This window comes from Hyperolius riggenbachi, chromosome 1, assembly GCF_040937935.1.
Source record: "Hyperolius riggenbachi isolate aHypRig1 chromosome 1, aHypRig1.pri, whole genome shotgun sequence".
Lineage (NCBI taxonomy): Eukaryota > Metazoa > Chordata > Amphibia > Anura > Hyperoliidae > Hyperolius > Hyperolius riggenbachi.
In genome coordinates, this window is record NC_090646.1 from 339,479,706 (window position 1) to 339,503,652 (window position 23,947).

Here is a 23,947-nt window from a genome sequence, read left to right on the forward strand (position 1 = left end):
GTAAAAGAATGTAAAATGACGAAAAAATGTATACCAAAACAATAGTAAATTTCCTTAGTATGTTTACTTCCCCCTTCACATACACACAGTGTACACTCGGATTCTGCCAATTACAATATGCTGTCTCATTTAAATAAGGGAAATTGCACAGCAGTAAGTGGGGAGACAATAAGAAGTTCCTGCCTTAGTCATGTGCTACATTGGATAACTAGAGCACTAAGGCTCCATCACCCTGGAATAAAGCATCTTTAATAAATAAATACATTAAATAAATAAATAAAATGATAAATAAACAGCCTACACAAACCCTGCACCGAAAACATCCCTTGTGCCTGAAAGTCCAGTTTATAAGGAGATCTGCAGCAAACACATTGAAATCCAATGGATCCACACTTCCCTGATGCAGGGTTGCTAAGGGCCTTTAGGAAGAAACTTTATATTGCTTGAAATATAATTGTACAGGTATCTTTGAATAATGCAGTGTGTATGCCCATGCTATTTGTGTGTAATGTGCATGTGTTGCCTGTATTTACAGTCATGCATGTGTTCATATGGCACGTTAAAGTGGCAGTGGGTAAATTACATTTCTGTGCCACAGACTATATATCTTTTGGCACTGTGCTATAGAGGAACAACTGATTGCACGTCTGCTCAGTCACTGAACCCCTTAAGTTTGTCTGACATAACCAGTAGGGGTATCCTATTATTCCTACACAGGACTGTGATCAGGTGAGATGTGTGCCACTGTACAGAGCCTCTCCGGGCTGCGTGCTGTCCTCTGTACAATTGGATACAGTATTTCCCCAAGCCCTGTTCCTATCTTATCCAGCAGCTCTGTTGTTTGTGGACCATAACCATAGTCTTGGTCTGGGTCCTCTGCTGGGGGTCTGGGTTCTTCAGGGGCAGGTCCATGCTCATATGGTTCCTCCTCAATTGCCTGAATTTTGTCTTCAGGTGTAAGTGAAGCTGGGCTAAGAGGACAGCCATCTGCTCCTTCCTCATCTGTAGTACTTGCAATTCGTGGTAACGTACTATGGTAGCGTGTGTCAGGAAGGTAACTAGTGCTGTCTCCCCTTCGTAAAGGGGAGACGCGATGTCTCTCCAAGGCAGGAGGAAAACGAATGCCTGGATCACTGTACTGCTTTGTTCTCTGCCACTGTTTACGCAAATGTGCCCTGGAACGATGCTTCATGCGCAGGGGAGAATCATCATACTGTGGGTCATGCCGAAGAAACTCATTAAACAGTGCATCTGTCTTTTCATCAATACTGAAGTCTCGTCTTGTAGCCTCTCGTGGACTGACTGCTTGAGTGTGGTGAGGAAACCAGGATTCTTCCTCACCACCTGAAGCACCCTGTTCATTTAAACGCCCCTCTAGACTTTCAAACACTGTCCCTTTACGTCCAGCATGGGTGAAAAAGAGTCGTTTCTCTGAAGCAGTTTTGTCCCTGTGAGGACTACATGTTTCTTCTGGTGGTCGGCAGGGGGCTTCAATGGAGGCATAGCCACTATCCATCTGAAGAAGTTTACGGGATCCAGTCTCTGCCTCGGGCCCCTTCCCTGGTTTGCTATCGGGCAGGTCTTGAGAAGGTAGGCTAGGAAGTCCACTTAAAGAGCTCACACTTTCTGCATCACTACGAACAGAGTCTCGATCATTATTACTACTGCTTTGATCAGAGGCACAGAGCTCTAAAGATGCACGTAAACTCCAAATGTCACACTGGGGAGGCAGCTGGCCCTGTTCTGTGCTCCCCACATCAGCCAATGATCCATCTTCCCCGTGGTCTAACCTGCAAAGATATATTTATGTATAAGTAATAAAAGAAATAATTGAAAATAAGTTATTGGCCAACTGTTGTAAAAAAACAAAAAAAAAATGATTGACCCAATAGGAACGTGATGTATAGAAGAACAAGGTAAGTTGGCATTTTTAAGATGTGGAATGGACAACAGAAGAATACCTGCCGAGAGTGTGTGAGGGGGTTCCATGTTGTGAAATGAATGATCCTTGACCAGAAGCAAACGTAGGCTCTTGTGTGTGAGCTATGTACTGTATGATGTCATCACGTTCAGCACTTTCACTGGCTGCTCGCTGTCGCTGAAATTGATGACGTTTTGGTGAACCTTGAAAAAAAAAAAAGGGGAAAGCATGTAAAAAAAAAAAATTTTTTTACTACTACTTTATTTTCATAATTTTACAGGTCTGAAAATGTTGGTGTTTATGTCAAACTTTTAGAAATAATCCTTTTTGTTATCCAGCTAGATTACAGTTCGCATGTAATAAGTTCAAGGGAACCTGAAGCCAGATTTTTTTTTTAATTGATTTGCAATTGAGGTATGTGCCTTTTTAAGGCTGACATACCTTGTGGCCATTTGTTCCTGCAGCCTCTGCCAGTCCCCAAAGCCTCCTAATAAAATTCTCGACTTAGAAGTTGAGGCTTGACAGACAGTAAGAAGCTCTGCTTTTCTGTCCACTCTGCTTTCCCCTGCGTCTCTCCCCTTTCTCCGCCCCTCCATGCGCGTTCTCATCACCAAGGTGGACGCGGTTCTAGGAGCGAGGATTGGGGGTGATGTTGCTGGCAGGGGACTGGACATTGGAGCATAGTGTACGAGGGCAGGGTGAAGCCTTGTCCTGGGGGGAGGGGGCTGAACACTGTAGCATCGTGTATGGGGGGGGGGGGAGCCTAGCACTGGTGGGGCAGAGCCTAGCACTAGCAGGGGGCTGAACACTGGTCTGGCGTGCACAAGAGGACAAACTGGGCATGCTCAGTGCTGTAGTCCTCTCATGCATGGCTTCAGGAGAAAGTGCCAGTGATCTGTGCCTGCAGCAATGCCCCAGAATTAGTTCCGGGGTCACGGCCATCTTCGCCATCTTCCTTGCAAGTCGGCAGATTTTAACATGAAAAAAAAGATTGTGCGGCGGGGAGCTGTGAAAACTGTGCCAAATACATCAGTGAGGACACATACATACGGTAATGTGTATTTTTTATATAAATTTTGATATTTCAGGTTCCCTTTAAGCTAGCCTTCCTTTTTGAAGGTTGACATTTTGGTATATCGCTGTAAATGGCATTTATAATCCAAAATTTAAGCTTATGTAGTTTTGAATAATATTTCAAGAGTTAAGTATACTTTTCTAATAGTTTGACAAAGCCACCAAGATTCACCAAAAGACCATCGGTGTTGGCATTCCCCAATCCAGTGTCCTCACCCACAGTTATCTGGGGCCTAGCATTGACAGAAGTCATGGTAATGTTTATTCTTGGTTATCTGCTATGATTTCCTGAATAAATATTGGCACTCAATTTATCACTCTTAAACAGTAAATGAGGTCACTTAAAGACAGCAGATGCACAGTAAGAAAATACTCCAACCCTGCATGAGCTAGGCTCCCAATACCTGCGCATTACTGGAGGGGAGGAGGAAGGTCTTGGTGTGTACTTGGAGTACAATTCTCTTTTTAAAATTATTTGGATGGATTTAACAGAGCTAAAATGTTTGTGATGTGAGATTAATTTATATTGAAAGTATTTTTTTTTCCTGCATACAGCTTGTCTTAAAATTCATACATATGTTACAATGGGGTGAAATATCTACCCTTCTTCCAAGGCATGGCAATGTGCACGTACGTATTTATGAATGTCATTAATGAATGCAGTCTCTGCAGCAGCTTGTGTTTTACTGGCCTTGTAAAAAGTTTTGTTTACCCAGAAATGAAGTTTTATGTAGGTGATGGCATCACTAATTACCCAGCCAGATTCTTTACGTCTCTTCATCTCAAGGCCTTCTAGGCAACTTGAATCCCCATTCCAACCCACAGTTTGTTTTCATGTCAGTGGAAGAGGCAATATGAAGGTGAAGACCCAACTGCTGCAAGCAAAGGAGCCAAACTCCATTGTCAAGAAGAGTAAATGCAAGTTTTGGCTTTTGCCACTATATTGTTTGAACCCTATGGTTAATTCAGACCTTAAAAGTACAAACAGGCAAAAACGGCGCAGGAAATTTGGGTGCACAGGTGCCACCATAGGCGCTCAGCCAGTAATTTGTGCGCCATCGAAAGACTGAGCCTAAATTACTATAAAAACAGCGTAATTTGGCCACCAGCAATAGCTGGCAGCCGAGTTACATCTTACCTCAGAGTCCACGGTGGCCTAGAGGGGGAATCGAAATTTACTCCGCCGGGACTTTTACAGGATCAGAGTGAGCCGTTTTTCGGCTTTACCCTGCACCCAAATTCACCAGCGCCTTAATTACATGTACACAAAAGTACACCCATAAGGCTCAAGAGACTGAGTATGATGGGAAACTTTATTAATCCTAGACAACTGCATGTACTTGTTTCTATTGTTTTTGAAGGGGAAAGGGGTGCACTGTTGCACCAAATTTAGACATCTAAGTATTTTTTTTCCTCCCATCACCGTATATATACAAAGTCCCCTCAATTGTAGTTTAGGTAACAGGCTGCATGAGTAGCTTGGTCAATCCTCCCCTCACCTCTGGTGTCTAAGCTGCTTGCTCTCTGCACACTGCCCAGTTTCCATTTCTTGATTTTTAGGTAGGGACTTGCTCCTTCCAAGCTTGCATGACGCCGTAGACGGCTGAAGAAATGAAGCACTGCACCATGACTTCGGGTGGTACCCACATCAGTGCTGGCACCACCCGGAGGGAGATGACTGCTGTGGTCAAACTGGAGAAGGAAGGAATGGATGGTGTGAAAGCGGTGCACCCATGATATCATTATGCTATTTTTTTGACTGTTTCTCAAGATAAGTACACTATTTTTGTTCCTGTTAATACATACCCTGCTGTTGTCAGAAATTTGTCTAGGAGAGGGGGGGCTGTGTTTTGGAGTTTCCATAAAACTTGTATCTGCCACAGAGTTGTATGCATCACCAGGAAGAGCAGATGTCAAACTGAGAGAAAGTCTGCTGAGGGGAGCTGGTTGATTTCGTGGGGGCTAAGAAGAGAAATGAAAAAGCATACCTTAATTAATCTATAAAATGTAAAAAAAAAAAAAAACACACACAAAAAGGAAGGAAGGGAAGGTTACAAGTTACTGAATTAAAGGGGCTGGATAAAAAATTATTTGGCCACATTTCACCTGATAAATTGAGATGTTGGACTTGCTAGGAGAGGTGTGATGTGTTTCGAAAGCTCCTCCACTGCTGCTACTTTCCCCACCTTCACTCTCATGTATAGTTAATATATGTAAAGCAGTTGCCGGTAAGGAGGGAAGAGGAGTAAGAGTCAACCGTGCATTCTTCAGATAGTGAAAATCTCCCTCTGTCAAAGTGTACCTGTAGAAAAATCAGACACAAAACTATGTAAGTGGATCCAAACTCTTGCACAGTAGACAATGAAGTCTTTACTCCATATACAGTTGCTGAAGAAATTCACTGCTATGTTCTGTTTGTTTAAGCAGATCAACTGTCTAATTAGTTCTTATAAGCAAGGGTGAATAGACTGCAGGAGTGCTCTCTATATAGTAAACACTGATGCTTAACCCTTTCAGTGCCTTCTGCAAAAGTGAAACCAAATAAAATTTCAGGTTTTTTTTTTTTAGGCTTTCCATAAATTGTAATTTCCTCAGAGAAAGACCTAGTTCTCGTACTGATTAGTGGCAAAAAGGCGACAAGGCCATCAATCCATCTACTCATGGGGGATTCTCAAACTTTCTTTTAATTGCTTTAGAAAGTACTCACTGCTCACATGCCACAATTCCGGCAACTGGACTGCCATTCAAGGAATGCTTTTGAAAATAAAGAAATCTTAAGAATCCCCCATGAGGAGATGGACTAGTCCAAACATGTCAGTAAGAGGTTCAAAGCAGGTAGAATATACCTACTGTGTGTAACTACATGGGAAGTAAAAAAAAAAAAAAAAGCTATAGTGCATTTACTCTGGGACCCACATGCAGGTGTACATAAGAATTGTAAATTTTACAGTTTTTTTTCGCCAAAATTCTGGTTCACACTGCAAAAGCTTTTTAAGCGCTGGTGCTTTGAAATGCTCTTGCTAGTGCAATGCTATAGAGGATCTTTACAAAATCACATTACTCCAACTAGAACACACACATAGCATTACATTAGCATGAACTTTTAAAATCCCCAAGTGCTTAGAAAAAGCTCTTGCAGTGTGAACTAGCCCTAATACTTAAAGGCCTACAAACACCATGCACACTGGTTATTTGTGACCCCTTCAGCCATTGGACTGGCACTTTTCATTTGGTGACATGTGCCTACATTCTGTGACTGTGCATGGCTTACATGTCAGATGACCTCATCCTTTAATAGTGCTTCTGCCTAAAGTACTTCTTTGATGTAAGGTTCAGAAAAGCCCAAGTGTGAGTGTCTGTCAGTCATCTTTCATTTTCTATTTTGAAGATGTATCTCCTCTACAGTAACTATCCCATAACTCGAAAAATGATTCTAAACATCCTTTCCCGTCACCTTCTTCCTCTGTCTCGTTCTCTTTTTTCTTGCGCACATAAGGCTCCTTCATTGAATGAAACTCGACGACCACTGGATGCAGTGCATAAAAATCTTTCCGATTCTGTATCTGGTAGACCTGATGCTGACAGCGATTCTGCATCTTCCACCCGGATGGTGATATCTGTGGATCAGTTGTCCGATATTAGGTTATTTATGTATGCCATGGGCCCCTTCCCTGCCCATTGTAAGTTTCCTTACCATGTGTAGGCTGTGATTCATCTACATAGGAAGTGTTAGTTTTCTCTGCATCATCACTGGGCCTGAAAGGAAACAAAACCGTTGCAGTATACAAGACAAGAATTTTACACCAACATGGATTTTGGGAACTTAAAAGAATATGGTTTTCATTAAGTATGTACCTTGACAGCCTGAGACGTGAGTCACAGCAGCGTTTGCAAAGGATCAAAACCCCGATAAGTAGAAGCAGTGTTCCTCCAATAAAGATGGACAACAAAACCAAGAGTAAGACGTACCCATCATGGCTGGGTGCACCTGGAGCAGCCTGCAGGTTTATATGGATAGAAATAATTAGTATGTTAATTGTAAGCTCACTGCCTTCTATGCCTTACAAACATTTATTCTTATACATAACTTTATTTTTAAGCATTGATTCTGCATGAAACTTTGGCCTTGCTCACATGGGTGTGAAGGGGCAGCTAAAGAACCTCCTGACTAGTGGTGGTCAGTGAGTGGCTTTTAATTCTGGCTTGCATGCAAATTGTATGCAACTTGGAACCGGGAAATCAGATTGTGTATTTAGAGATACCACCTTCTTGCCATACTGTACTGTGTATTATACATATACATATAGTCAGGTCAGTAACTGCTCCTAAGAGAATCTGAAGCAAAATTGTTCTTATTTTATCCATTAGTCATGTTAAGGATATAAATACCTTTTACTCCTGCTCTATTCCAGTTTTAAATGAGCCCCCCCCCCCAGATAATGATCTTTAATCTCTCTATGACCCGCCGGGTCATTGGTGTTAATCTCCACCCATTCCCTCCCCCTTTTAATGTATGCCGCCCTCCAATGCTCCCTCCTGAGGCTGTGAGAATATATAACAGTGGTTCTCAAACTAAGGCCCGGGGACTGAATGCGGCCCCCTGAGGCTTTTTTTACTGGCCCCCAAACACAATATGTATTACTTATAGATGTGGTCCACTGCATTTTTAAATATTGGCAGATATTATATATAGAATAGAAGTGATGGCACTACCCTTCCACACGGTAGCCAGAAAGCAGTCATTCATTGGCTTCCAATCCAATTCCACATCAGGTGATGCTGCTGTCCAACTGGATGGCAGGTTGTCACCTGGGTATGCTCACTGGCTGTTGCGCAAAGACTTCTTCAGCCACTGCGTGAATGAATGGCTGCTGTTGGGAATTCTCTAGAGGTAATGTAATGTAAGGCAGTGTGTGTAGGGGTGGATAATTTGCAATTCATGCGATTACTGGGAATGGGGGGGGGGGCTTTTGAAAATATGTATTTTGAACACTGATTGCTTTGCGTGTGGGGCATTGTGTTTCAGGCTGCTAGGAAACATGGTTACCAAGTGGAGGGGATGACTTGTAACAAGTATAACATGTATTTTGGTCAGTGCTGTGCAGGAATGTTATACATACTTTGTAAAGGAGAAATGGAGGGTTGTGCTGTATAGGTTGCTACAGTGATCGTGTGTGTGTGTATGGGTGAGATTGTGCTGCAGGCTTTTGCAGGCCATTGGGTGACATTAAGGCTCACATATGACCCTAAGTTAGGGTCACGATATCTGCACTTGCTGAATTGGGGGGGCATACTTTCTGCACGTGCTGTTGGGGGTCATACTATCTGCCTTTGCTGTGTTGGGGGCTTACTATCTGCACATGCTGTGCTCTGGTTAAATGGCAGACATGACATGTTAATAGGCGTGGCCTACAACACCTAGGTTTAATGTAATGTTTTTCAACTTCCTTTTATGTATACTCTGACCCCCCCAGCAGTCTGAAGAATGTTGACCCCTGCTCTATAGCATAGAACAGCTCTGCCTCTTCCTGCTCTCTTCCTAGTAGCATATTCTGAGACCCGGTGGGTCATAGAGAGATTAAAGTTGATTATCTGGACAGGGGGGCTTGTTTTAAAGCTGGAATAGTGCAGGAGACGAGGTATTTAAATCCTTAACATGATTTATAGATAAAAGAAATAAAATCACTTCAGATTCTCTTTATGGAGCTCAAAATCTAATGCCTACCATAGTCATATGTCCCCATCATGGATTAAGGCCAATTTTATTGGGAAAGTAGGGAAACCATACAAAAACTCAACAAAGACAGTGTCATTGCCCAAATTTAAACTTGAGACCCGTCTGCTACAAAGACTACTATCCACTAGGTCAGTGTTTCTCAAACTTCTCCTCGTGACTCCCCAACGATGCATGTTTTGCAGGCAGCCTCACCTATGCACAGGTGGGGTAATTAGTGTATCCGCTACATGGAATCCTCCTAGCTGAGACACTAATTACCCCACCTGTGCATAGGTGAGGCTGCCTGCGAAACATGCTCCATTGGAGAGTCATGAGGACAGATATGAGAAACTCTGCACTAGGTCACTGTGCTGACCAAATACACATCCTGCCAATTTTGACTGGTTTAATCGCAAACTGTATACAATCCACATAACAACTGTAAGCAAGCTGGAATTCCTACCATCTTATTGATCTCTACTCGTGACATGGGAAGCCAAATGGTGCACAGAACTTAATGGCTTAGTACACTCTAGCTCAGGCCTGGGCAAACCTTTCCGGCCGCATTCCTCTAACATTCTTCCAGCAGTAATCTCTATGGCTAAGGCGGTGGCATGTACTGTTGGCAGGTCAAATGACGCCACTGTGGCCATGGAGATCGCCGATGTATAGTGTGATTGGGTGGGTTAAACTTCTCATTACTCATCACACACAACTTAGCAGGGAGGGAGAAGAGGGATTCTAAACACCAATGGCCCAGATAGGGCCTGTGGGCCGCAGTTTGGCCAGCCCTGCAACTAGCTCTTCATCCTTCACCATCCATTACCTGCAATGTCTTGGCCATATAATAGGCTGCAGGTGGTTTGCCTTTTTACACTCATACAAAAGGCTCTTATTGATGTGCATTCGAAAACTATACAGAATAATTGTCTTCTGAAATCGGCACCTGTGCAAACAAGGCCTAAAGATATGATTAAAGGTAGCCATAAAAGGGCCAATTACAGCCCAATACGCCAAGCTCAATTTCTCTATACTTGGAATGTGATCAATTCCTACACCATATGGCACACTCAATCTTGGCAGACTCCTGCAGAAATCTATGGAGAACTGGTAGAACTGCAAGCATTGTAGTACTTCTGGATGCAGTGCCACACTATGCACTGGGCTGGTTCTTTCATAAAGCAATGGTGAAACACTTGCATCAGGCGCAGAGAGTACAGGGACGGCATTTTGTACTGTGTGTTTACACTTCCAGCATGCAGTCAGAGTAGGAGAAGCGTGAGGAGAGCAAGCGAGGTGAAGAGGTCATCATTGGGGAAAAGCAGTTTGTTTGTCACAGACTCGCAGCCAGCCAGTGTGTTGTTGTGTTGAGCTGCAGCATGTCCTGTCTCAAGTCTTTGTATATGCTCCCTTACTGACTGAGAACATTAAATGATGCATAGTAAATTGTCTGGTGCTGTGCGATCATTACAAACTGGAGGGGGGAGGCGCATCTTTACAAGTTTGCCTTTTGCCAGCAAAAAGTCTAGGACCGTCCTAGACTATGCAGACTACAGTCTCCTACCTGCTTGCACAGGAATTTTCCAAAATGTCCATCACACTTTCCACAAGCTGGCCAAATTTGATCAAATGTGAATTGATTGGATGTGTTGGGGTAACAGAGGACTGGCAGATTCAATCAAGGTGATCAAAACCGCTTAAGAAAAAAAAAATTAATGCAAGAATGGCCAGCCTGTCTGGTTCTCCAATGGGGATGTAAATATTTCAATATCCACATATTAGCAGAATTCCTATTTATTTTGCAGCTTCATTTATTGAGGACTTTAAGATAAATCCTCTTATTCATTTTCTCTCATAGCTATCCATGATAACAATCTGCTATTTTAATAAATGCAATAATTTAGCATATACAGAGAAATCTCAGATCTAGAAGTAACAAAAGCTTTTCCTTGAGGTGAAAACAAGGTGCAAAAGCTGATAGCCTTTCTGCATTGTTTGAGAATTGTCTTTAATAAAAAGAAAGTAATTGCCTTGTGCTGTGACTGTCACAGCACAGTTTGTTGACACAGCACTGTTATCCTGGGAAAGATGCTTCCCTCAACTCTGTGTTGGCTGGCAGCTTGCTTGCTTGGCACTGCTACTGCTTCACACACTCTGATGTAATATCTGCTGTCTTGTAAAAGTACTGTCTCTGCTTCGGTCACAGACTCCCAAATTGAGTCAGGCATTTACAACTGCATATTATAGAACTCAGTTCATTTTTCTGCATGCATTCTTCTTGGTCCCATGTGTCTTGGGCCAATCAGTGGAACCCATTCCAAATAACCAATCCCGCATAGGTCTATTGGGGGGATTTTCCCATCTACAAGAGCAATGTATATGCTTCAATACAGTCAGTCCCCTACTCAAACTAGTTCTGTTCCGAGAGGCCGTTCACACAAGTCATTTTCGTCTGTAAGCCGAGCATTGTTTTATGTCCACTCTTGTTTCCATTGTGATGGCCTAGCATTTCTTAGTACTACCACCTGCATGAACACTTGTAGGCTTAACACCCAACCTATTGAAATGATTACAACAGCAAAAAATTAGTCTCCTGCTTCCGCCACTCAGTGGCAATACGGTGTAAGCCAAAGGTTGATTGCTGTGCCTTTGTGATCTGCAGTATTAGCCTTGGGTTCCCTAGGTTAATACTGCAGACCCCAAAGGCAAAGCAATCAACATGAGGAAGCAGCTTCTGCCGTGAAAGGTGTTGTCTCCTAAAGTGCTTTAAGTTTGACTTTTTGAATTACTAAACACGTGAGAGGTCCTCATATAAGGTATAACCTATTATTTTACCTAGCCATGTTGTAATTTTTACATTTTGGTTATTCATAGCTTTTTCTGAGCTCCTCCTACCTTGCTTTTACCTGGATCTAGTGACCCCTGTACAGGGGTACTCACTCTACTAGGAGAGACGATTATTTCTGGAGCTGGGACCAACAAACAACTTCACAAGGCCGAGTGGGGACGGTACTTCCCCACCTGCTTTCATACATCCTTGCATCCCTTGCAACCCAGCTTTGTAAGTATAACCTTCTACCTGTTTATACTTGACCAGAAAAATCTACGATAATGCGCCAGATTGGGCTCCCGGGGTCCCTGTGTTTATTCTCTCCTCTCCACCAGTTATCACGTTTCATATTTGGTTGTAGTTTTGTAAGGATATGTGCACAACAATAAAAAGAATTTGAGAGCTAAACCATATACTACAAGTTTTATTCAACTACTTGCTGAAATATTGCTAATTTGCAGATAAAATATACAAATGTTCTAACTTTCACAATACAGTGGCTCACAGAAAGATATTTTAGGATACTTGCCCTTTCCCAAGTGCACCTATTCCCTGTGAACCATTGTACTTTGTAAGTTATGACAATGTTTACTGCATCTGGGGATCATCTACATTTCAGCAATAAGTGGAATACATTACCAAAGCACCAGGGCCACCAAGATAACTTGACTTTTATAAGTTCAGTGATCTGTTAAGGTCCTACGATTTAGAACAATACCTGTCCAATTAAATACCCACAAGTCAGGAAAAGACATGTACAACTATACTTATTGCCCTGCTCCTTTCATCTAAACCAGTGGTTCCCAACCTTTTATGAGGTATCGCCCCTTAGGGGAAGACGACTCTCCCCTGTCGCCCCCCCTTCTCTTAGTACGGTATACTCTTACGCCAGGTGGTGGTGCCAGTGGAGGGGGTAGCGCTGTGACCTTGCCAGCTAAAAATAGCCGGTGACTCAACTACTTTGCGCCTATTCCCTTACCGGTGTAATGTCAGCAATTGCAGCCCCGCACGTTGTGCAGCCCCGCATGCGCAGTAGGAGCCTGCGTCCCATTAAATTGTGCAGCCACGTAAAACGTCCTAAATATCTCCGCTTCCGCACCACGTACACTCCCGAAATTTTCAGGGGAGGGAGGGGACCCTCAGATCTAGCTCTGTGCCGAATTGCAGCCCCCGAGCCCCGCTGGTTCCCGGGACTGATTGCAGAAAACCTATCTCGGGAACTAGCGGGGCTCGGGGGCTGCAATTCGACACAGAGCTAGATCTGGGGGTCCCCTCCCTCCCCTGAAAATTTCTGGAGTGTACGTGGTGTGGAAGCGGAGATATTTCAGGTAAGTTCCCACTGAGCATGCGCGATACTCAGTGAGGAAGGCTGCTTCCGGGCTGCAATATCTGACATTACACCGGCGCGTGACCAACGAGCCCTGAGGAATTACGCAACTCTATCATGCACACTTGCATATTTTATAGAGATCATATTTTTTGCCCATAATTTTCTTAAAAACGAGTGACACTGCGACACTTTATTTTTTCTGCCTTTTCATACTGATCGCCCCCCTGTCGCCCCCCACAAATTTACCGCCCCCCTTAGAACCCAAATCGCCCACCTGGGGGCGATCGCCCCCAGGTTGGGAACCACTGATCTAAACATTTCATTTCACCACTCAGTATGGCTAAATGAGTTTTGTCAAGTTATTAAAAAAAAAAAATCTCCATGCTCACACTGGCATGTTCCCAGATGTGTGTGTAACGTACACAAAATTTTCACAAGCATGTATGCTCCTGGCGGCAGCATTTTGGGTGCAGGGAGAAGCTAAGAGAGAGACCGCTCTCCCTGCGAAAGGTAATCTAGGGGAATATAACAAATACATCCTCCTACTGATTACCGAGCCTACTCCTGTAGTGGTGTAATTTGGGGTTCAGCTATTGCTGGCACCCGAATAACTGTTATTCTCTCTGCGCCACTATAGCCGTAATTAACACTACGGTGTATGGCGGTGCCCAAGTCAGGTTGCTGGGTGGCACAAAGCAGGCCCCGAAGCGACCTGAGTTTTTACAACCCGCACCACAAGGAATCATAGTACTTTATTTTGGCAGCCAGATTTCCAATTATGCAGATTGCCCAAACCGAATCTGCATTTCTTATATGCCACAGTTACCTCACCTGGTGCAGGTCTCTGGACTGTAAGCTGCTCTGTGGACAGGGGTGAGGGAAACTTGAGTGGCAGTATGTTGTAGGAACTAACCTAAGAAGTTTGGGCAGGAGACTCCAGACATCAAGGGACAACAATCTGACTGTACAGATTGCTACAGAGGAAGGCAGCAACACCAGGGATACCTGTACAGTACACCAGGGCTGTGGTGTCGGAGCAATTTTGGGTACTCTGAGTTTGAGTCGGAGGTTTCATAAACTGAAGAGTCGGGAGTTGGATGATTTTTGTACCAAATCCACAGCTCTGCTAAGTATTGGACTAAGGAGATGGAGGCGAGGCGTTTGAGTCATTTTGGATACCTGGAGTCAGAATTGGTGGTTCTATAAACTGAGGAGTTGGAGTCGGATGATATTTGTACTGATTTCACAGCCCTGGAGTACACACTTAAGATTTCCAGTCAAAGCTATCATTTCAGCCAAGAAAAATCTAAAGTATGTACGTAGATTAACTAAAAGCTTTTTGTTGTTTGTAATCTATACTATGGGCTCTGTTCACAAAGCATTACCGCATTCGGTAATGCTCAAAACAGCTGATTTTTACCGATCACCTTCCCAAGTTACAATTCGCTAAACCTGTTACCGCACAGAAAATCACAGTTCCCGACTTGTGCAGTAATTACCTCATGAAATGTGAAGAAATGTCAATTTACAAAAATTTCCGCACTTCCTGCCAAAAGTGTTCAGTAATTTTCTCCAGCCCACAGCAGCCGGTAACTGCCAGCCAGCCAATAGGGAGAGCCACACAGCCTGCTTCTCACTGTGATTGGATGCGAAAGGGATGCTGGTGGGTCTTTCACTGTATCAAAACAGAACAAGCTACCAATTCTGCAGGCATCCCTGCATACCTTTAGATGTGCATAATTGTATTGTAGCACATAGAAGAGCTCCCCCTGGTAGCTGCAGCACATTTAAAGGGATGACCATATGCACAGTCTGGAAAACCTCTGAGTCACACAAACAGCTCCCTCCCTGCCTGCCTGCCTGCTGCCCTGCTAAAAGGCTGGTAAGTGACACTTACCGACCAGGGCTTAGTGAATTGAGGCATGTTTGTTCAGTAAATTACCGAACTTCTGCCTCATGGGGGAAAACGTTTGTGAATTTGAAAAAAAAAAAGTGTAAAATACCACAGGAGGTATTTTACCGTCTAAAATGATTTTACCGAACTGCTTATTGTTGTGAATAGAGCCCTATATATTTGTTTTATAAAACACATACATATTCTACAGGACTGGACATAAGACGTCAATAATCATCTGGAACAGAGGTTTTTACTATCATAGTAAGAAAACGAAATCTCCTTGTTAGAAAATTATAGATTTCTTCACAGAAACAGAAAACGAAAGTGTAATGTGTTGCTACTAATTCTCTCCGGCTTTATGGATCACACAAATTTACAATATTCAGATGCCTACTTTCAATATTGGACATGAAGTAGAACATAAAAATACCAACTGAAGTTGTACTAAACTGAATTCACACATTTCATGGCAATCTGTGACTCATTAACTATTGATTACCCGTGTTGTTTTAAATCAATATATTCCCCCAACATAAATGTATCCTACAGTCAGTAGAGCTGCATTTGTAATGTATTGCATAGTTTCTCACCGTGGAGCTGTCAGTTATATTTTCCCATGAGGGTGACCCATTGCTCATGATCTGACACCTGCAGAAACAAAAGGTGAGCTGTGTCATTAAGACAGATAGGTCCATAGAAGCAAACATCAAGTCTATGTTCTAAATATCCCACCACCATAATAACATAATTCACAAAAGGAAAACAGCATTGATGGACTGATTTACAAAACAAACTATGGACTATCAATGGGATTTAGGAGTCAGAATTAAAGATGTGAATAACATAGGGCAAGGAGGATAGCAGTTAAATAACTTATGCTATCTGTATATACCAGAAACAGCTGGGAAGATGTGTAATTAACTTTTTTAAAAATATGTTTTCAAATTCAGATACAGATGAAAAATATTCAAGCACAACTGCACGTAACAAGTACCGGTAATTACTGTAAAGAGATCCATTTAAAGAAGATTAAAACATAATATACACATAACTGCATTATGCATTAACTGGATGGCATTGTAACTGAACTGATAATTATGTGAAATCTGCATCTGGACCATTTATAATGTACACTTCTTAAATTATGCAAAAACCGACTATAATGTATAATAATAATGTAAGTTCTGCAAAAGAGTCTACAAAGTGTAATGAATGGGCAGCACCACTGGTGCCATGGATTGCTTAGCAGGGAAGTAAATCCTGGCCACATATTTAAACCTACAGTGAAGGCAAAGCAAAGGACCGATGCCCCACCTACCTGCTCTTTATTTTGACCACACCGTGCCATGATTATGAGCAGGTAGCTATAGAAGAATAGGGCACTCGGTGCACAGAAGCATCCACATTCGGCCTTGGTATCCGGCAGCATCCACATAGCTGCTAGCACATAAGATGATGTGCTGTGCGGGGATGAGCAGCCGTTTGATCGGATGCTAGGCAGAAAAGGCAGCTCTTGCACAGAGGAAATGCGGATTTCTATAGGTGGCACTGAGATCGCCAACACCCTGCACCCAAATGGTACCCAGGGAGCGCCCGCAGGATGCTTGGCCAATTCCCAGGCACTGATAACTCCGGTCCCCTGAGGTCCTGGCAATACCCACCTCTAACCTTCCGGACCGTGTGTAGAGCCTGCAGCTAGCCCCGATGTCCGCCTCCCGTGCGTGGCCTTCTGCCCAATCCTCACCTCCGGCTCCAGCTCCGAGCTGCGGCTCAGTCACCGGCCTCAGGATTTATGAATGAAGCTCGGAGAAGAAGCCCCTCCCACCCCGGACACGTGACGCTTGCCAGGCTGCAGGCAGGGGAGGTGGTGGTGGTGGAAGAGAGTGGAGAAAGGAGCGCGGAGCCGATTCCCCCAATTACTGGAGGAGAGGAGAGGCGCCGCCAACTTCCACTCCATCATTATGAGGTTGCATGATGTTATGTGGTGTGATGGGCTTATTATATACACATACTGCCCATCTAGAGGGGGGACAGGAGTGCAGAGATCCACATGATTATCTAGGCGGGCTATGTGAGCACAGTACACATACATACAAGTTCTCTCACGGATGGAGATATGCGAGTAGCAGCTGCTGCTGCTGCATGCACGACTTGCTATACAGGCTCTGTGAGGGAGAGAGCCCTGTGCGCTGTACGATGGTGGGAGGACGCTGACATGGGGGGTGACTCATCGCTGCGATTATTTATAGGCTATGGCAAAGAAGGAGAAATGAGATGAGGGGATCTGGGGAGAGATGAGTGGGAGAAGAATGATGGAAAAAGATGAGCTCTGAGCTGCTGAGAGAAGCATGCCAAGGAAACGCATCGGATTGCTTTTGAGAGCCTCTTCCAACGCCAGTGATGCTGATTATCAAGCTGGCCAGTGACAAAAAGGCTAATAGTACACAGCAGTAATACACACTGACACATTTGCATCTGGACCATTACAAGCATCACATTAACCTGTAACAAGCATTGTAAGGTCATGTATTGTAGAGAATAGAAGTGCATGTTGAGAACGTAATAACTAATTACCTGCAGAGAGGTACAACTACATTTAGGAGTACTAGAGAAGGAATGAATAGTGTATGGAAGCATGGTACCAGGGTTACAAAGGGTGCATGCTGGGAACCACAGAATTGTTATACAATATTATGTAACTACAGAGGTATGTATGTTCTCTGAATCATGAATATTATATTGTACGTACATTCAAGGGCGTAACTACAGCAACAGCAGACCGTACAGCTGCTAGGGACCCCAGCATTGTCTGGCTGGCTACATAATGATCTGTATATGGTGAACAAGTTTTTCTAAAAATCAGTGCAGCATTATATTACACATTTATAGCATATTCAGTTTGTAATTTCGACTATGGCAAGTATACAGTATGCTTGTTCTTACTAGTGGGAGTACCGTTTCAGTGGTACTTAAAGAGGAACTTCAGCCTAAACAAACATACTGTCATTAAGTTACATTAGTTAGGTTATTTAAATAGATAGGTAATATAATCTCTTACCAACACTGTTTTAAAAGAACAGGCAAATGTTTGATTTCATAAGAGCAGCCATCTTTTTGGTTGAAAGGAGGTGACAGGGAGCATGAGACACAGTTCCAACTGTTCTGTATCCTGTAGTGTTGTCCGGATCATGAACGATTCGGATCTTCGATCCGAATCTATTTTGTGAGTCGAATCATCCGAATCATCAAAATGAGTGATTCGGATCGCAAAAGGGGCGGGCCATGAGCGACACGCCCCCCCCCCCCCCCCCCTCTCAGCGGGCAGCGGGGTCCTGGAAGCAGAGCTGAGATGGATCGCTCTGTTGGATGGGAGGCAGCCTTGCAGGGAGACAGGTAGATGAGAGAGAGGGGACATGGATGCCACTGCCAGATATGTGTACAGCAGACATACTGGCTATAACGTGCTGCTGATTATAGGCTGTCTGTTCCGTAGTTGTGCACAGTGAACACATTGGAAGCTTTTGGCTCAGCTCAGCACAGCTCAGTAACTTTGCAGGCACTGTGATTGCTGTGCAATATGATCCTCCTGCACTTGGCTCTAAACAGCTGTACTTCACTTCTGGGAATGCTTTGGGGAATGCTTTCTTTCACTGTGCGACGTTTGCATATAAAGTATACAGATAAACATATAGGTGAAATATATATAAAGCATAATGATTGCAGCATGTGGGTATTGTGTGCAAGCAAACATTTCTGCTCTCTGCTCGTCCCTCCTCCCTTCTCTGTCCACTCCCTGCCCTCTGTCCATCTTCTCCCCTTCTCTGTGTGTCCACCCCCCTCCCCTTCTCCTGTCCACAGCAGGGAAAGACCTGTCCTGCTATTCATTTCACCCCCCTGAATGCTTCGGTAGTAAAATGATCCGAGATTCGGATCAAAGATCCGGATCTTTTCAATGATCCGATTCGAATCATCCGGATCATTGAAAAGATCCGAACTTCCCATCTTTAGTATCCTGAGCACCTCTCCCAGTTGCCAGGCAACGTGAACAACAACATAGGAAATCCCATCATGCTCTGCACAGCATCAGGGAAAAAAAGCCTGGGCTTTTTTTCTTTGATGGGTGGAGCTTAGGTAAAAATGCAGCTAAAAATGATGCTTTGGTAAGAAAAACAAAGTTCTGATGCTGTGAAACTGTTAAAGAAACACCAAGCCTTTTCAGTTCTGCTGAGTAGATTTTTAGTCCGGAGGTTCACTTTAAAATAACTTTACCTTTTTCAGATACAAGAATACAGTTCTTGAAGCCAGAACAATTCTAATTTTCCTTACTTTGCCTTTCTTATGTCAAAACATTCTCTCATTGTTATACGAATATGTTTATGAATTTGAAAAAAAAATATTTTTTCAACATTTTCCCTACCTTATCCAATCAGACTTAAATAGCAACAACGTTTTCTTATCTTTTCTTAATGCTTAGTATACACTAGCTAGGTATAGTAATTGACCAACATGTATTTTAAAGGATTCACGAGGTGAAAAAAAAAACGTGGTTTTACTCACCTGAGGCTTCTTCCAGTCCCTAGAAGTCATTTGGGTCTCTTGGAGCAGCTCAGGTCCTCCCCAGGGTTCTGCTGGCAGCCTGTAAAAATCGCCAACCCCGATGAGTCAGCGCCTTCTGCGCATGTGTGGGTGTACGCCCGCCCTACACAAGTTCGCACCCACATCACGCATGCACAGAAGGCACCGACCCGGCCATCGGGTGTCAGTGATCCTTACAGGCTGCCAGCGGGACCCTGGGCAGGACCAGAGCTGTGCCAAGGAACCCAAATGACTTCTAGGGGCTGGAAGAAGCACCAGGTAAGTAAAACTACATTTCTTTTTTCGCCTTGTGAGTCCTTGAAGATTGCCATACCTGGTTAGATTGCCATATATTGCCATATATATGGGTCATACATTCATATGACCCATATGCAATTCACTTTTTCTCCTGAGTTTTCTCCTTGCAGCCAGCAAAAAAAAACCTCAAAAATAATTTTGACGGTTCATTTTTACCCACCTTTTGGTAAGTTTTCAATAGCAAAATGCAGGAAAGTTATTTTAAAGGGATACTGTAAGGGGGTCGGGGCAAAATGAGCTGAACTTACCCGGGGCTTCTAATGGTCCCCCGCAGACATCATGTGCCCGCGCAGCCGCTCACCGATGCTCCGGCCCCGCCTCCGGTTCACTTCTGGAATTTCTGACTTTAAAGTCAGAAAACCACTGCGCCTGCGTTGCCGTGTCCTCGATCCCGCTAATGTCATCAAGAGCGCACAGCGCAGGCCCAGTATGGTCTGTGTCTGCGCAGTACTCTCCTGGTGACATCAGCGGGAGCGAGGACACGGCAACGCAGGCGCAGTGGTTTTCTGACTTTAAAGTCAGAAATTCCAGAAGTGAACCGGAGGCGGGGCCGGAGCATTGGGGAGTGGCTGCGCCAACACAGGATGTCTGCGGGGGACCATTAGAAGCCCCGGGTAAGTTCAGCTCATTTTCCCCCGACCCCCCTACAGTATCCCTTTAAACGTGGAACCATAAACACTGTAAAAAATAAGACTTTCACTTACCTGGGGCTTCTGCCAGCTCCCTGCAGCCAACCTGTGCCTTCGCCGAACTGGACCGATTCTCGGTTCCCCCACTGCGGCTCTCATTTTTTCCTGTAATGGAGGTCGACTTGTAAGTCTATACTAATACACAGAAGTGAGACCTCTAGTGGCTGCATGCACATCTAAAGGGATACAGGTGGCATTTTACTTTACAAAACTCACACAAGAATGGCACATGCAGGGAGAAGAATTTCAGCTGGCTGCCTGACCTATGCTACAGCTGGAGAGACATACTGAAGAATAGAGCTTAGTGAATTGAAGCAACTTTTTTCGGTAAGCTCACAGCCGTCTCAACCACCAGGCAGGTATAAATTCTTGCCTAGAGCGGCAGGAGGAGGCAGTAGCGCTGCTGCACTGAGTAGTGAGAGAAGAAATGCCTCTCAGCTCACTCAGGTATTAGTTTACAGCAGCAGCAGCTAACAGCAGCACCTGACTCGACTCATAACTGATTCACTGACTTATTAATTCAGTTCCTTCAGCTCAATGATTCAAAGAACCACAGTAATGAATGAGTCAGTGAGAGAAGGCACTCTTCCCAGCTCACTCAGGGATCCATCGGAGTACAGCATCAGCTCCTGAGTCCTGACTCTTCACTGTTAACTGATTCACTGATTCATTCAGTTCCTCTCTCTCTGCTACTGGTAACTGCGTGGATGTAGAGACTGAGTGTAGCAGCCAGGCATGGACTGCCCCCCAGGCCGCCTTTTATTCAGTGATTTAGGGCTGGTTAGTGTCTGGTGTATTCAGGTTTGTTGTTGTAAGGCAATGTCAAACACTAGGCTTGCTGATAAAAGTGCAATTAGAGGGCAGGCAAGCTGGTAAATATACACGGCATGATGCAGAGTAGGGTCCATGGGAAAAAAATCTGTCTGGTCTCTCCACATTGTTAAAATGACTGCATGTGCAGATAAGGTGTTAAACAGGTTGAAAAGTTTTGTCAGTCCCTAGACTCCAGGAGGGCTGCTTTCTGACTTGTGTGAGAGACTGGACAGCAGTCCTATTACCGGCAACTAGCTTCTGTGTAATGTGGGACTGCAATACAGATTAGCTCTCTGCTCCATCTCCGGCTATTCTCAGTCTCACTCCTCCTCTCTCTGGGCTAGTGCATGACAAAATCGCAATAGCAATCGCTAGCAATTTGCGAATGCGACTTTGTGAAGCGATTTTTGAAAGAATCGCTCCAATAAATGCTACCTGCAGCATGTTTGCGATTTTAAAAAAAATCACAACACTGCTGTGGGAACACCCTGATAGGGTAACATCAGCCCAGCACTTTTCAAATCGCTGTAAATTTGAAAAGCGATCTGAAGCACTCTTGGTGTGCACCAGCCTCCTTCACTCACCTTTGTTTCCCTCTTTCCCTAGTGCTGGGTGTCTGTGTCTTCTTGTCATACAGGAAAGCTAAATAAAAGTGCAATCCTGGTGAGGCAAATATCTTCTTCCCTCTCTTTCAGCTTTTCTCTCCTAATTTTTTCTCTGCATAAGGGCTCAGACACACTATAAGGTAGTGAAAACAGGGGTTAGTAGAGATGGTGGTGAAGGGGAGGACATAGGTAGGTAGGTGTGTGTGTGTGTGGGGGGGGGGGGGGTGTATGTGTGTGAATTACAGTGGCCATACTTCTGTTGACTCGACAGCCGATCGACCAACCGTTTTGATATTAGCGAATCGGATAAAAAATTTCGGGTGGAAATTGGTTTAATGTATCAATCGGAGATGTTGGGATTGGGAAATCTTAGACCAATGTGGTTGTCAGGTGCGATAATCATGGCGTTGCGATAACCACGAATTATAGACAAGACGGAAACCCCGGCCGTTGTCCCTCAAAATGTATTGTGCCCCCCTGATGCCTGTACTTTACCTGTCACACTGTTCACAGAGTGTCCTTGCTGTATTTCCGCATTGGCACTCCACGTGATTACTGGCATATACGACATGGGGTGAATGTGTGACATAATTTGGGCTGAGGCTGCCATGATAACGGGCCTTTAGTCTGTGTTTCCCCCCAGGCCAAAAGGTCCCAGTCCTCCCCTGGTAGCAGCATAGTGTGTGTGTGTATAGTGTATGTCTACTGTGTGCTGTGTATAGTGTGCTGTGTGTGTGCGTGTGTATAGTGTGTGTGTATAGTGTGCTGTGTGTGTGCGTGTGTATAGTGTGTGTGTATAGTGTAGTGTGTGTGTGCGTGTGTACTGTGCTTGTCTATAGTGCGTGTGTGTTGTGTGCGGTGTGTGTGCGTATAGTGTGTGTGGTGTGTGTGTACTGTGTGTGAGTGCATGCCGCAATAAGTATATTTTATGGTGAAACGCTCTGCTGCATTACAACTATTTTCTGGTGAACCCATGCCGCAATAAGTGTATTTTCCGATTTTCTGGTGAAACGCTGCTGCATTATGATTTTCGGGGGTCTAGGGGGTGGTGTTCACCACGGAGGTGGGGGGTATGGGGCTGGGGGGCAATCACGGAGGGGGGGGACCACAGGGTTTCTCGCCTGGAGTGACAAAATGGCTAGAGACGCCCCTGGGTAAGCTACCGAACTTTTAATGCATGTGAGGAAATCTTAGTGAAAAAAAAATGTAAAATGCCGAATGCGGTATGTTACGACCTAATTTTTCCCAAACAGCCCTGCATGAATTGACCCCTATGAGATAAATATTTGATGTGAGAAATTATCAATATTTTACACTGATCGATAATAACCGTTTTATCACCTACCGGCACTCCATGTCATCAGAAATCTGCTTGATGGAGCACAAGGCTATGCAACTGTCACCTTACTCTGGGCAGTCCAGTTTCTTCCCACATCCCAAAAATTAAGTTAATTGGCTTCTTCCTAAATTGGCCCTTGACTACGATGAATACATGACTATGTTAGGCATTAGATTGTGAGCCCTTCTGAGGGACAGTTAATGACAGGACTATATATACTCTGTAAAGTGCTGCGGAAGATGTCGACGCTATATGGGTACTAAAAATAATAATAATATATTGGAGCAATAGATTTCTGGCAGATTCAATCAAAGTGATAGAATCTGCCAAAAATCAATCAGAAAAATCAATTTCTGTATGGCCAGCCTTTAAGCAAACCTGTAAGTTTTTAATACTAAAAAGTTATATACTTAGATCCTCCAGAGGCTTCCCCCTTGCAGCTCGCAGCCACGCTTCCGTACGATAACAAGCAAGTCCACACTGTGCCTGTGCAGAAGCATGAACCCACTCTGGCGGAAAAAGCTGAACCCAATCCTTGCTACTTGTCGATGGTTTTCCATTGGAGGACACAGTGTGTGAACGGTGGAGGAGGATGGCGAAGCCTCTGGATCATCCAGAGGCTTTGCTTTGTTGAAGTGAGTACCCGTTTGGGACACTTTTTTTCCCTACAAGGACACTTTAAGTTGCATACACATGCACAATTACTTGATCCCTGAGAAGACAGTTCACAGCTAAGTTCTGTACAGACGCATCATTAGCCTAAAGGCTAGCGGTGCATTCTGTTGATACAGAGTGGGAAGGCGGGATAATGGCAGAGTGCTCAACAAAGTTGCTTTGAGC

The 23,947-nt window shown here is 44.1% G+C and overlaps 1 protein-coding gene across 2 annotated transcripts; it reads right to left on the minus strand.

The window, feature by feature from the left end:
- Positions 1-45: 45 nt before the first annotated feature.
- CBARP (CACN subunit beta associated regulatory protein) lies at positions 46-20,434 on the minus strand. 2 transcript variants are annotated; one of them, XM_068233986.1, is made up of 10 exons: positions 20,366-20,434; positions 15,359-15,416; positions 6,851-6,993; positions 6,690-6,751; positions 6,450-6,612; positions 5,102-5,297; positions 4,802-4,957; positions 4,495-4,687; positions 1,962-2,124; positions 46-1,790 (listed from the first exon to the last, which is right to left on the minus strand). In XM_068233986.1, the coding sequence occupies exons 2-10, from the start codon at positions 15,404-15,406 to the stop codon at positions 710-712; spliced, it is 2,205 nt and encodes a 734-aa protein (XP_068090087.1). In that variant the 5' UTR covers positions 15,407-15,416; positions 20,366-20,434; the 3' UTR covers positions 46-709. The 2 variants fall into 2 exon arrangements, with proteins under 2 accessions (XP_068090087.1, XP_068090086.1); XM_068233985.1 differs by lacking the exon at positions 20,366-20,434 and adding an exon at positions 16,430-16,590.
- Between the last annotated feature and the right edge of the window lie 3,513 nt (positions 20,435-23,947).

Bases quoted from the DNA above. Each gene is read 5' to 3' on its own strand.
- CBARP (XM_068233986.1), bottom strand. From the start codon at position 15,406: ATGAGCAATGGGTCACCCTCATGGGAAAATATAACTGACAGCTCCACG. The intron at 6,752-6,850 runs GTACATACTTAA...GTTTCCTTTCAG, and splicing joins TCACGTCTCAGGCTGTCAAG to GCCCAGTGATGATGCAGAGA. The intron at 5,298-6,449 runs GTGACGGGAAAG...ATTTTTCTACAG, and splicing joins GAACGAGACAGAGGAAGAAG to GTACACTTTGACAGAGGGAG.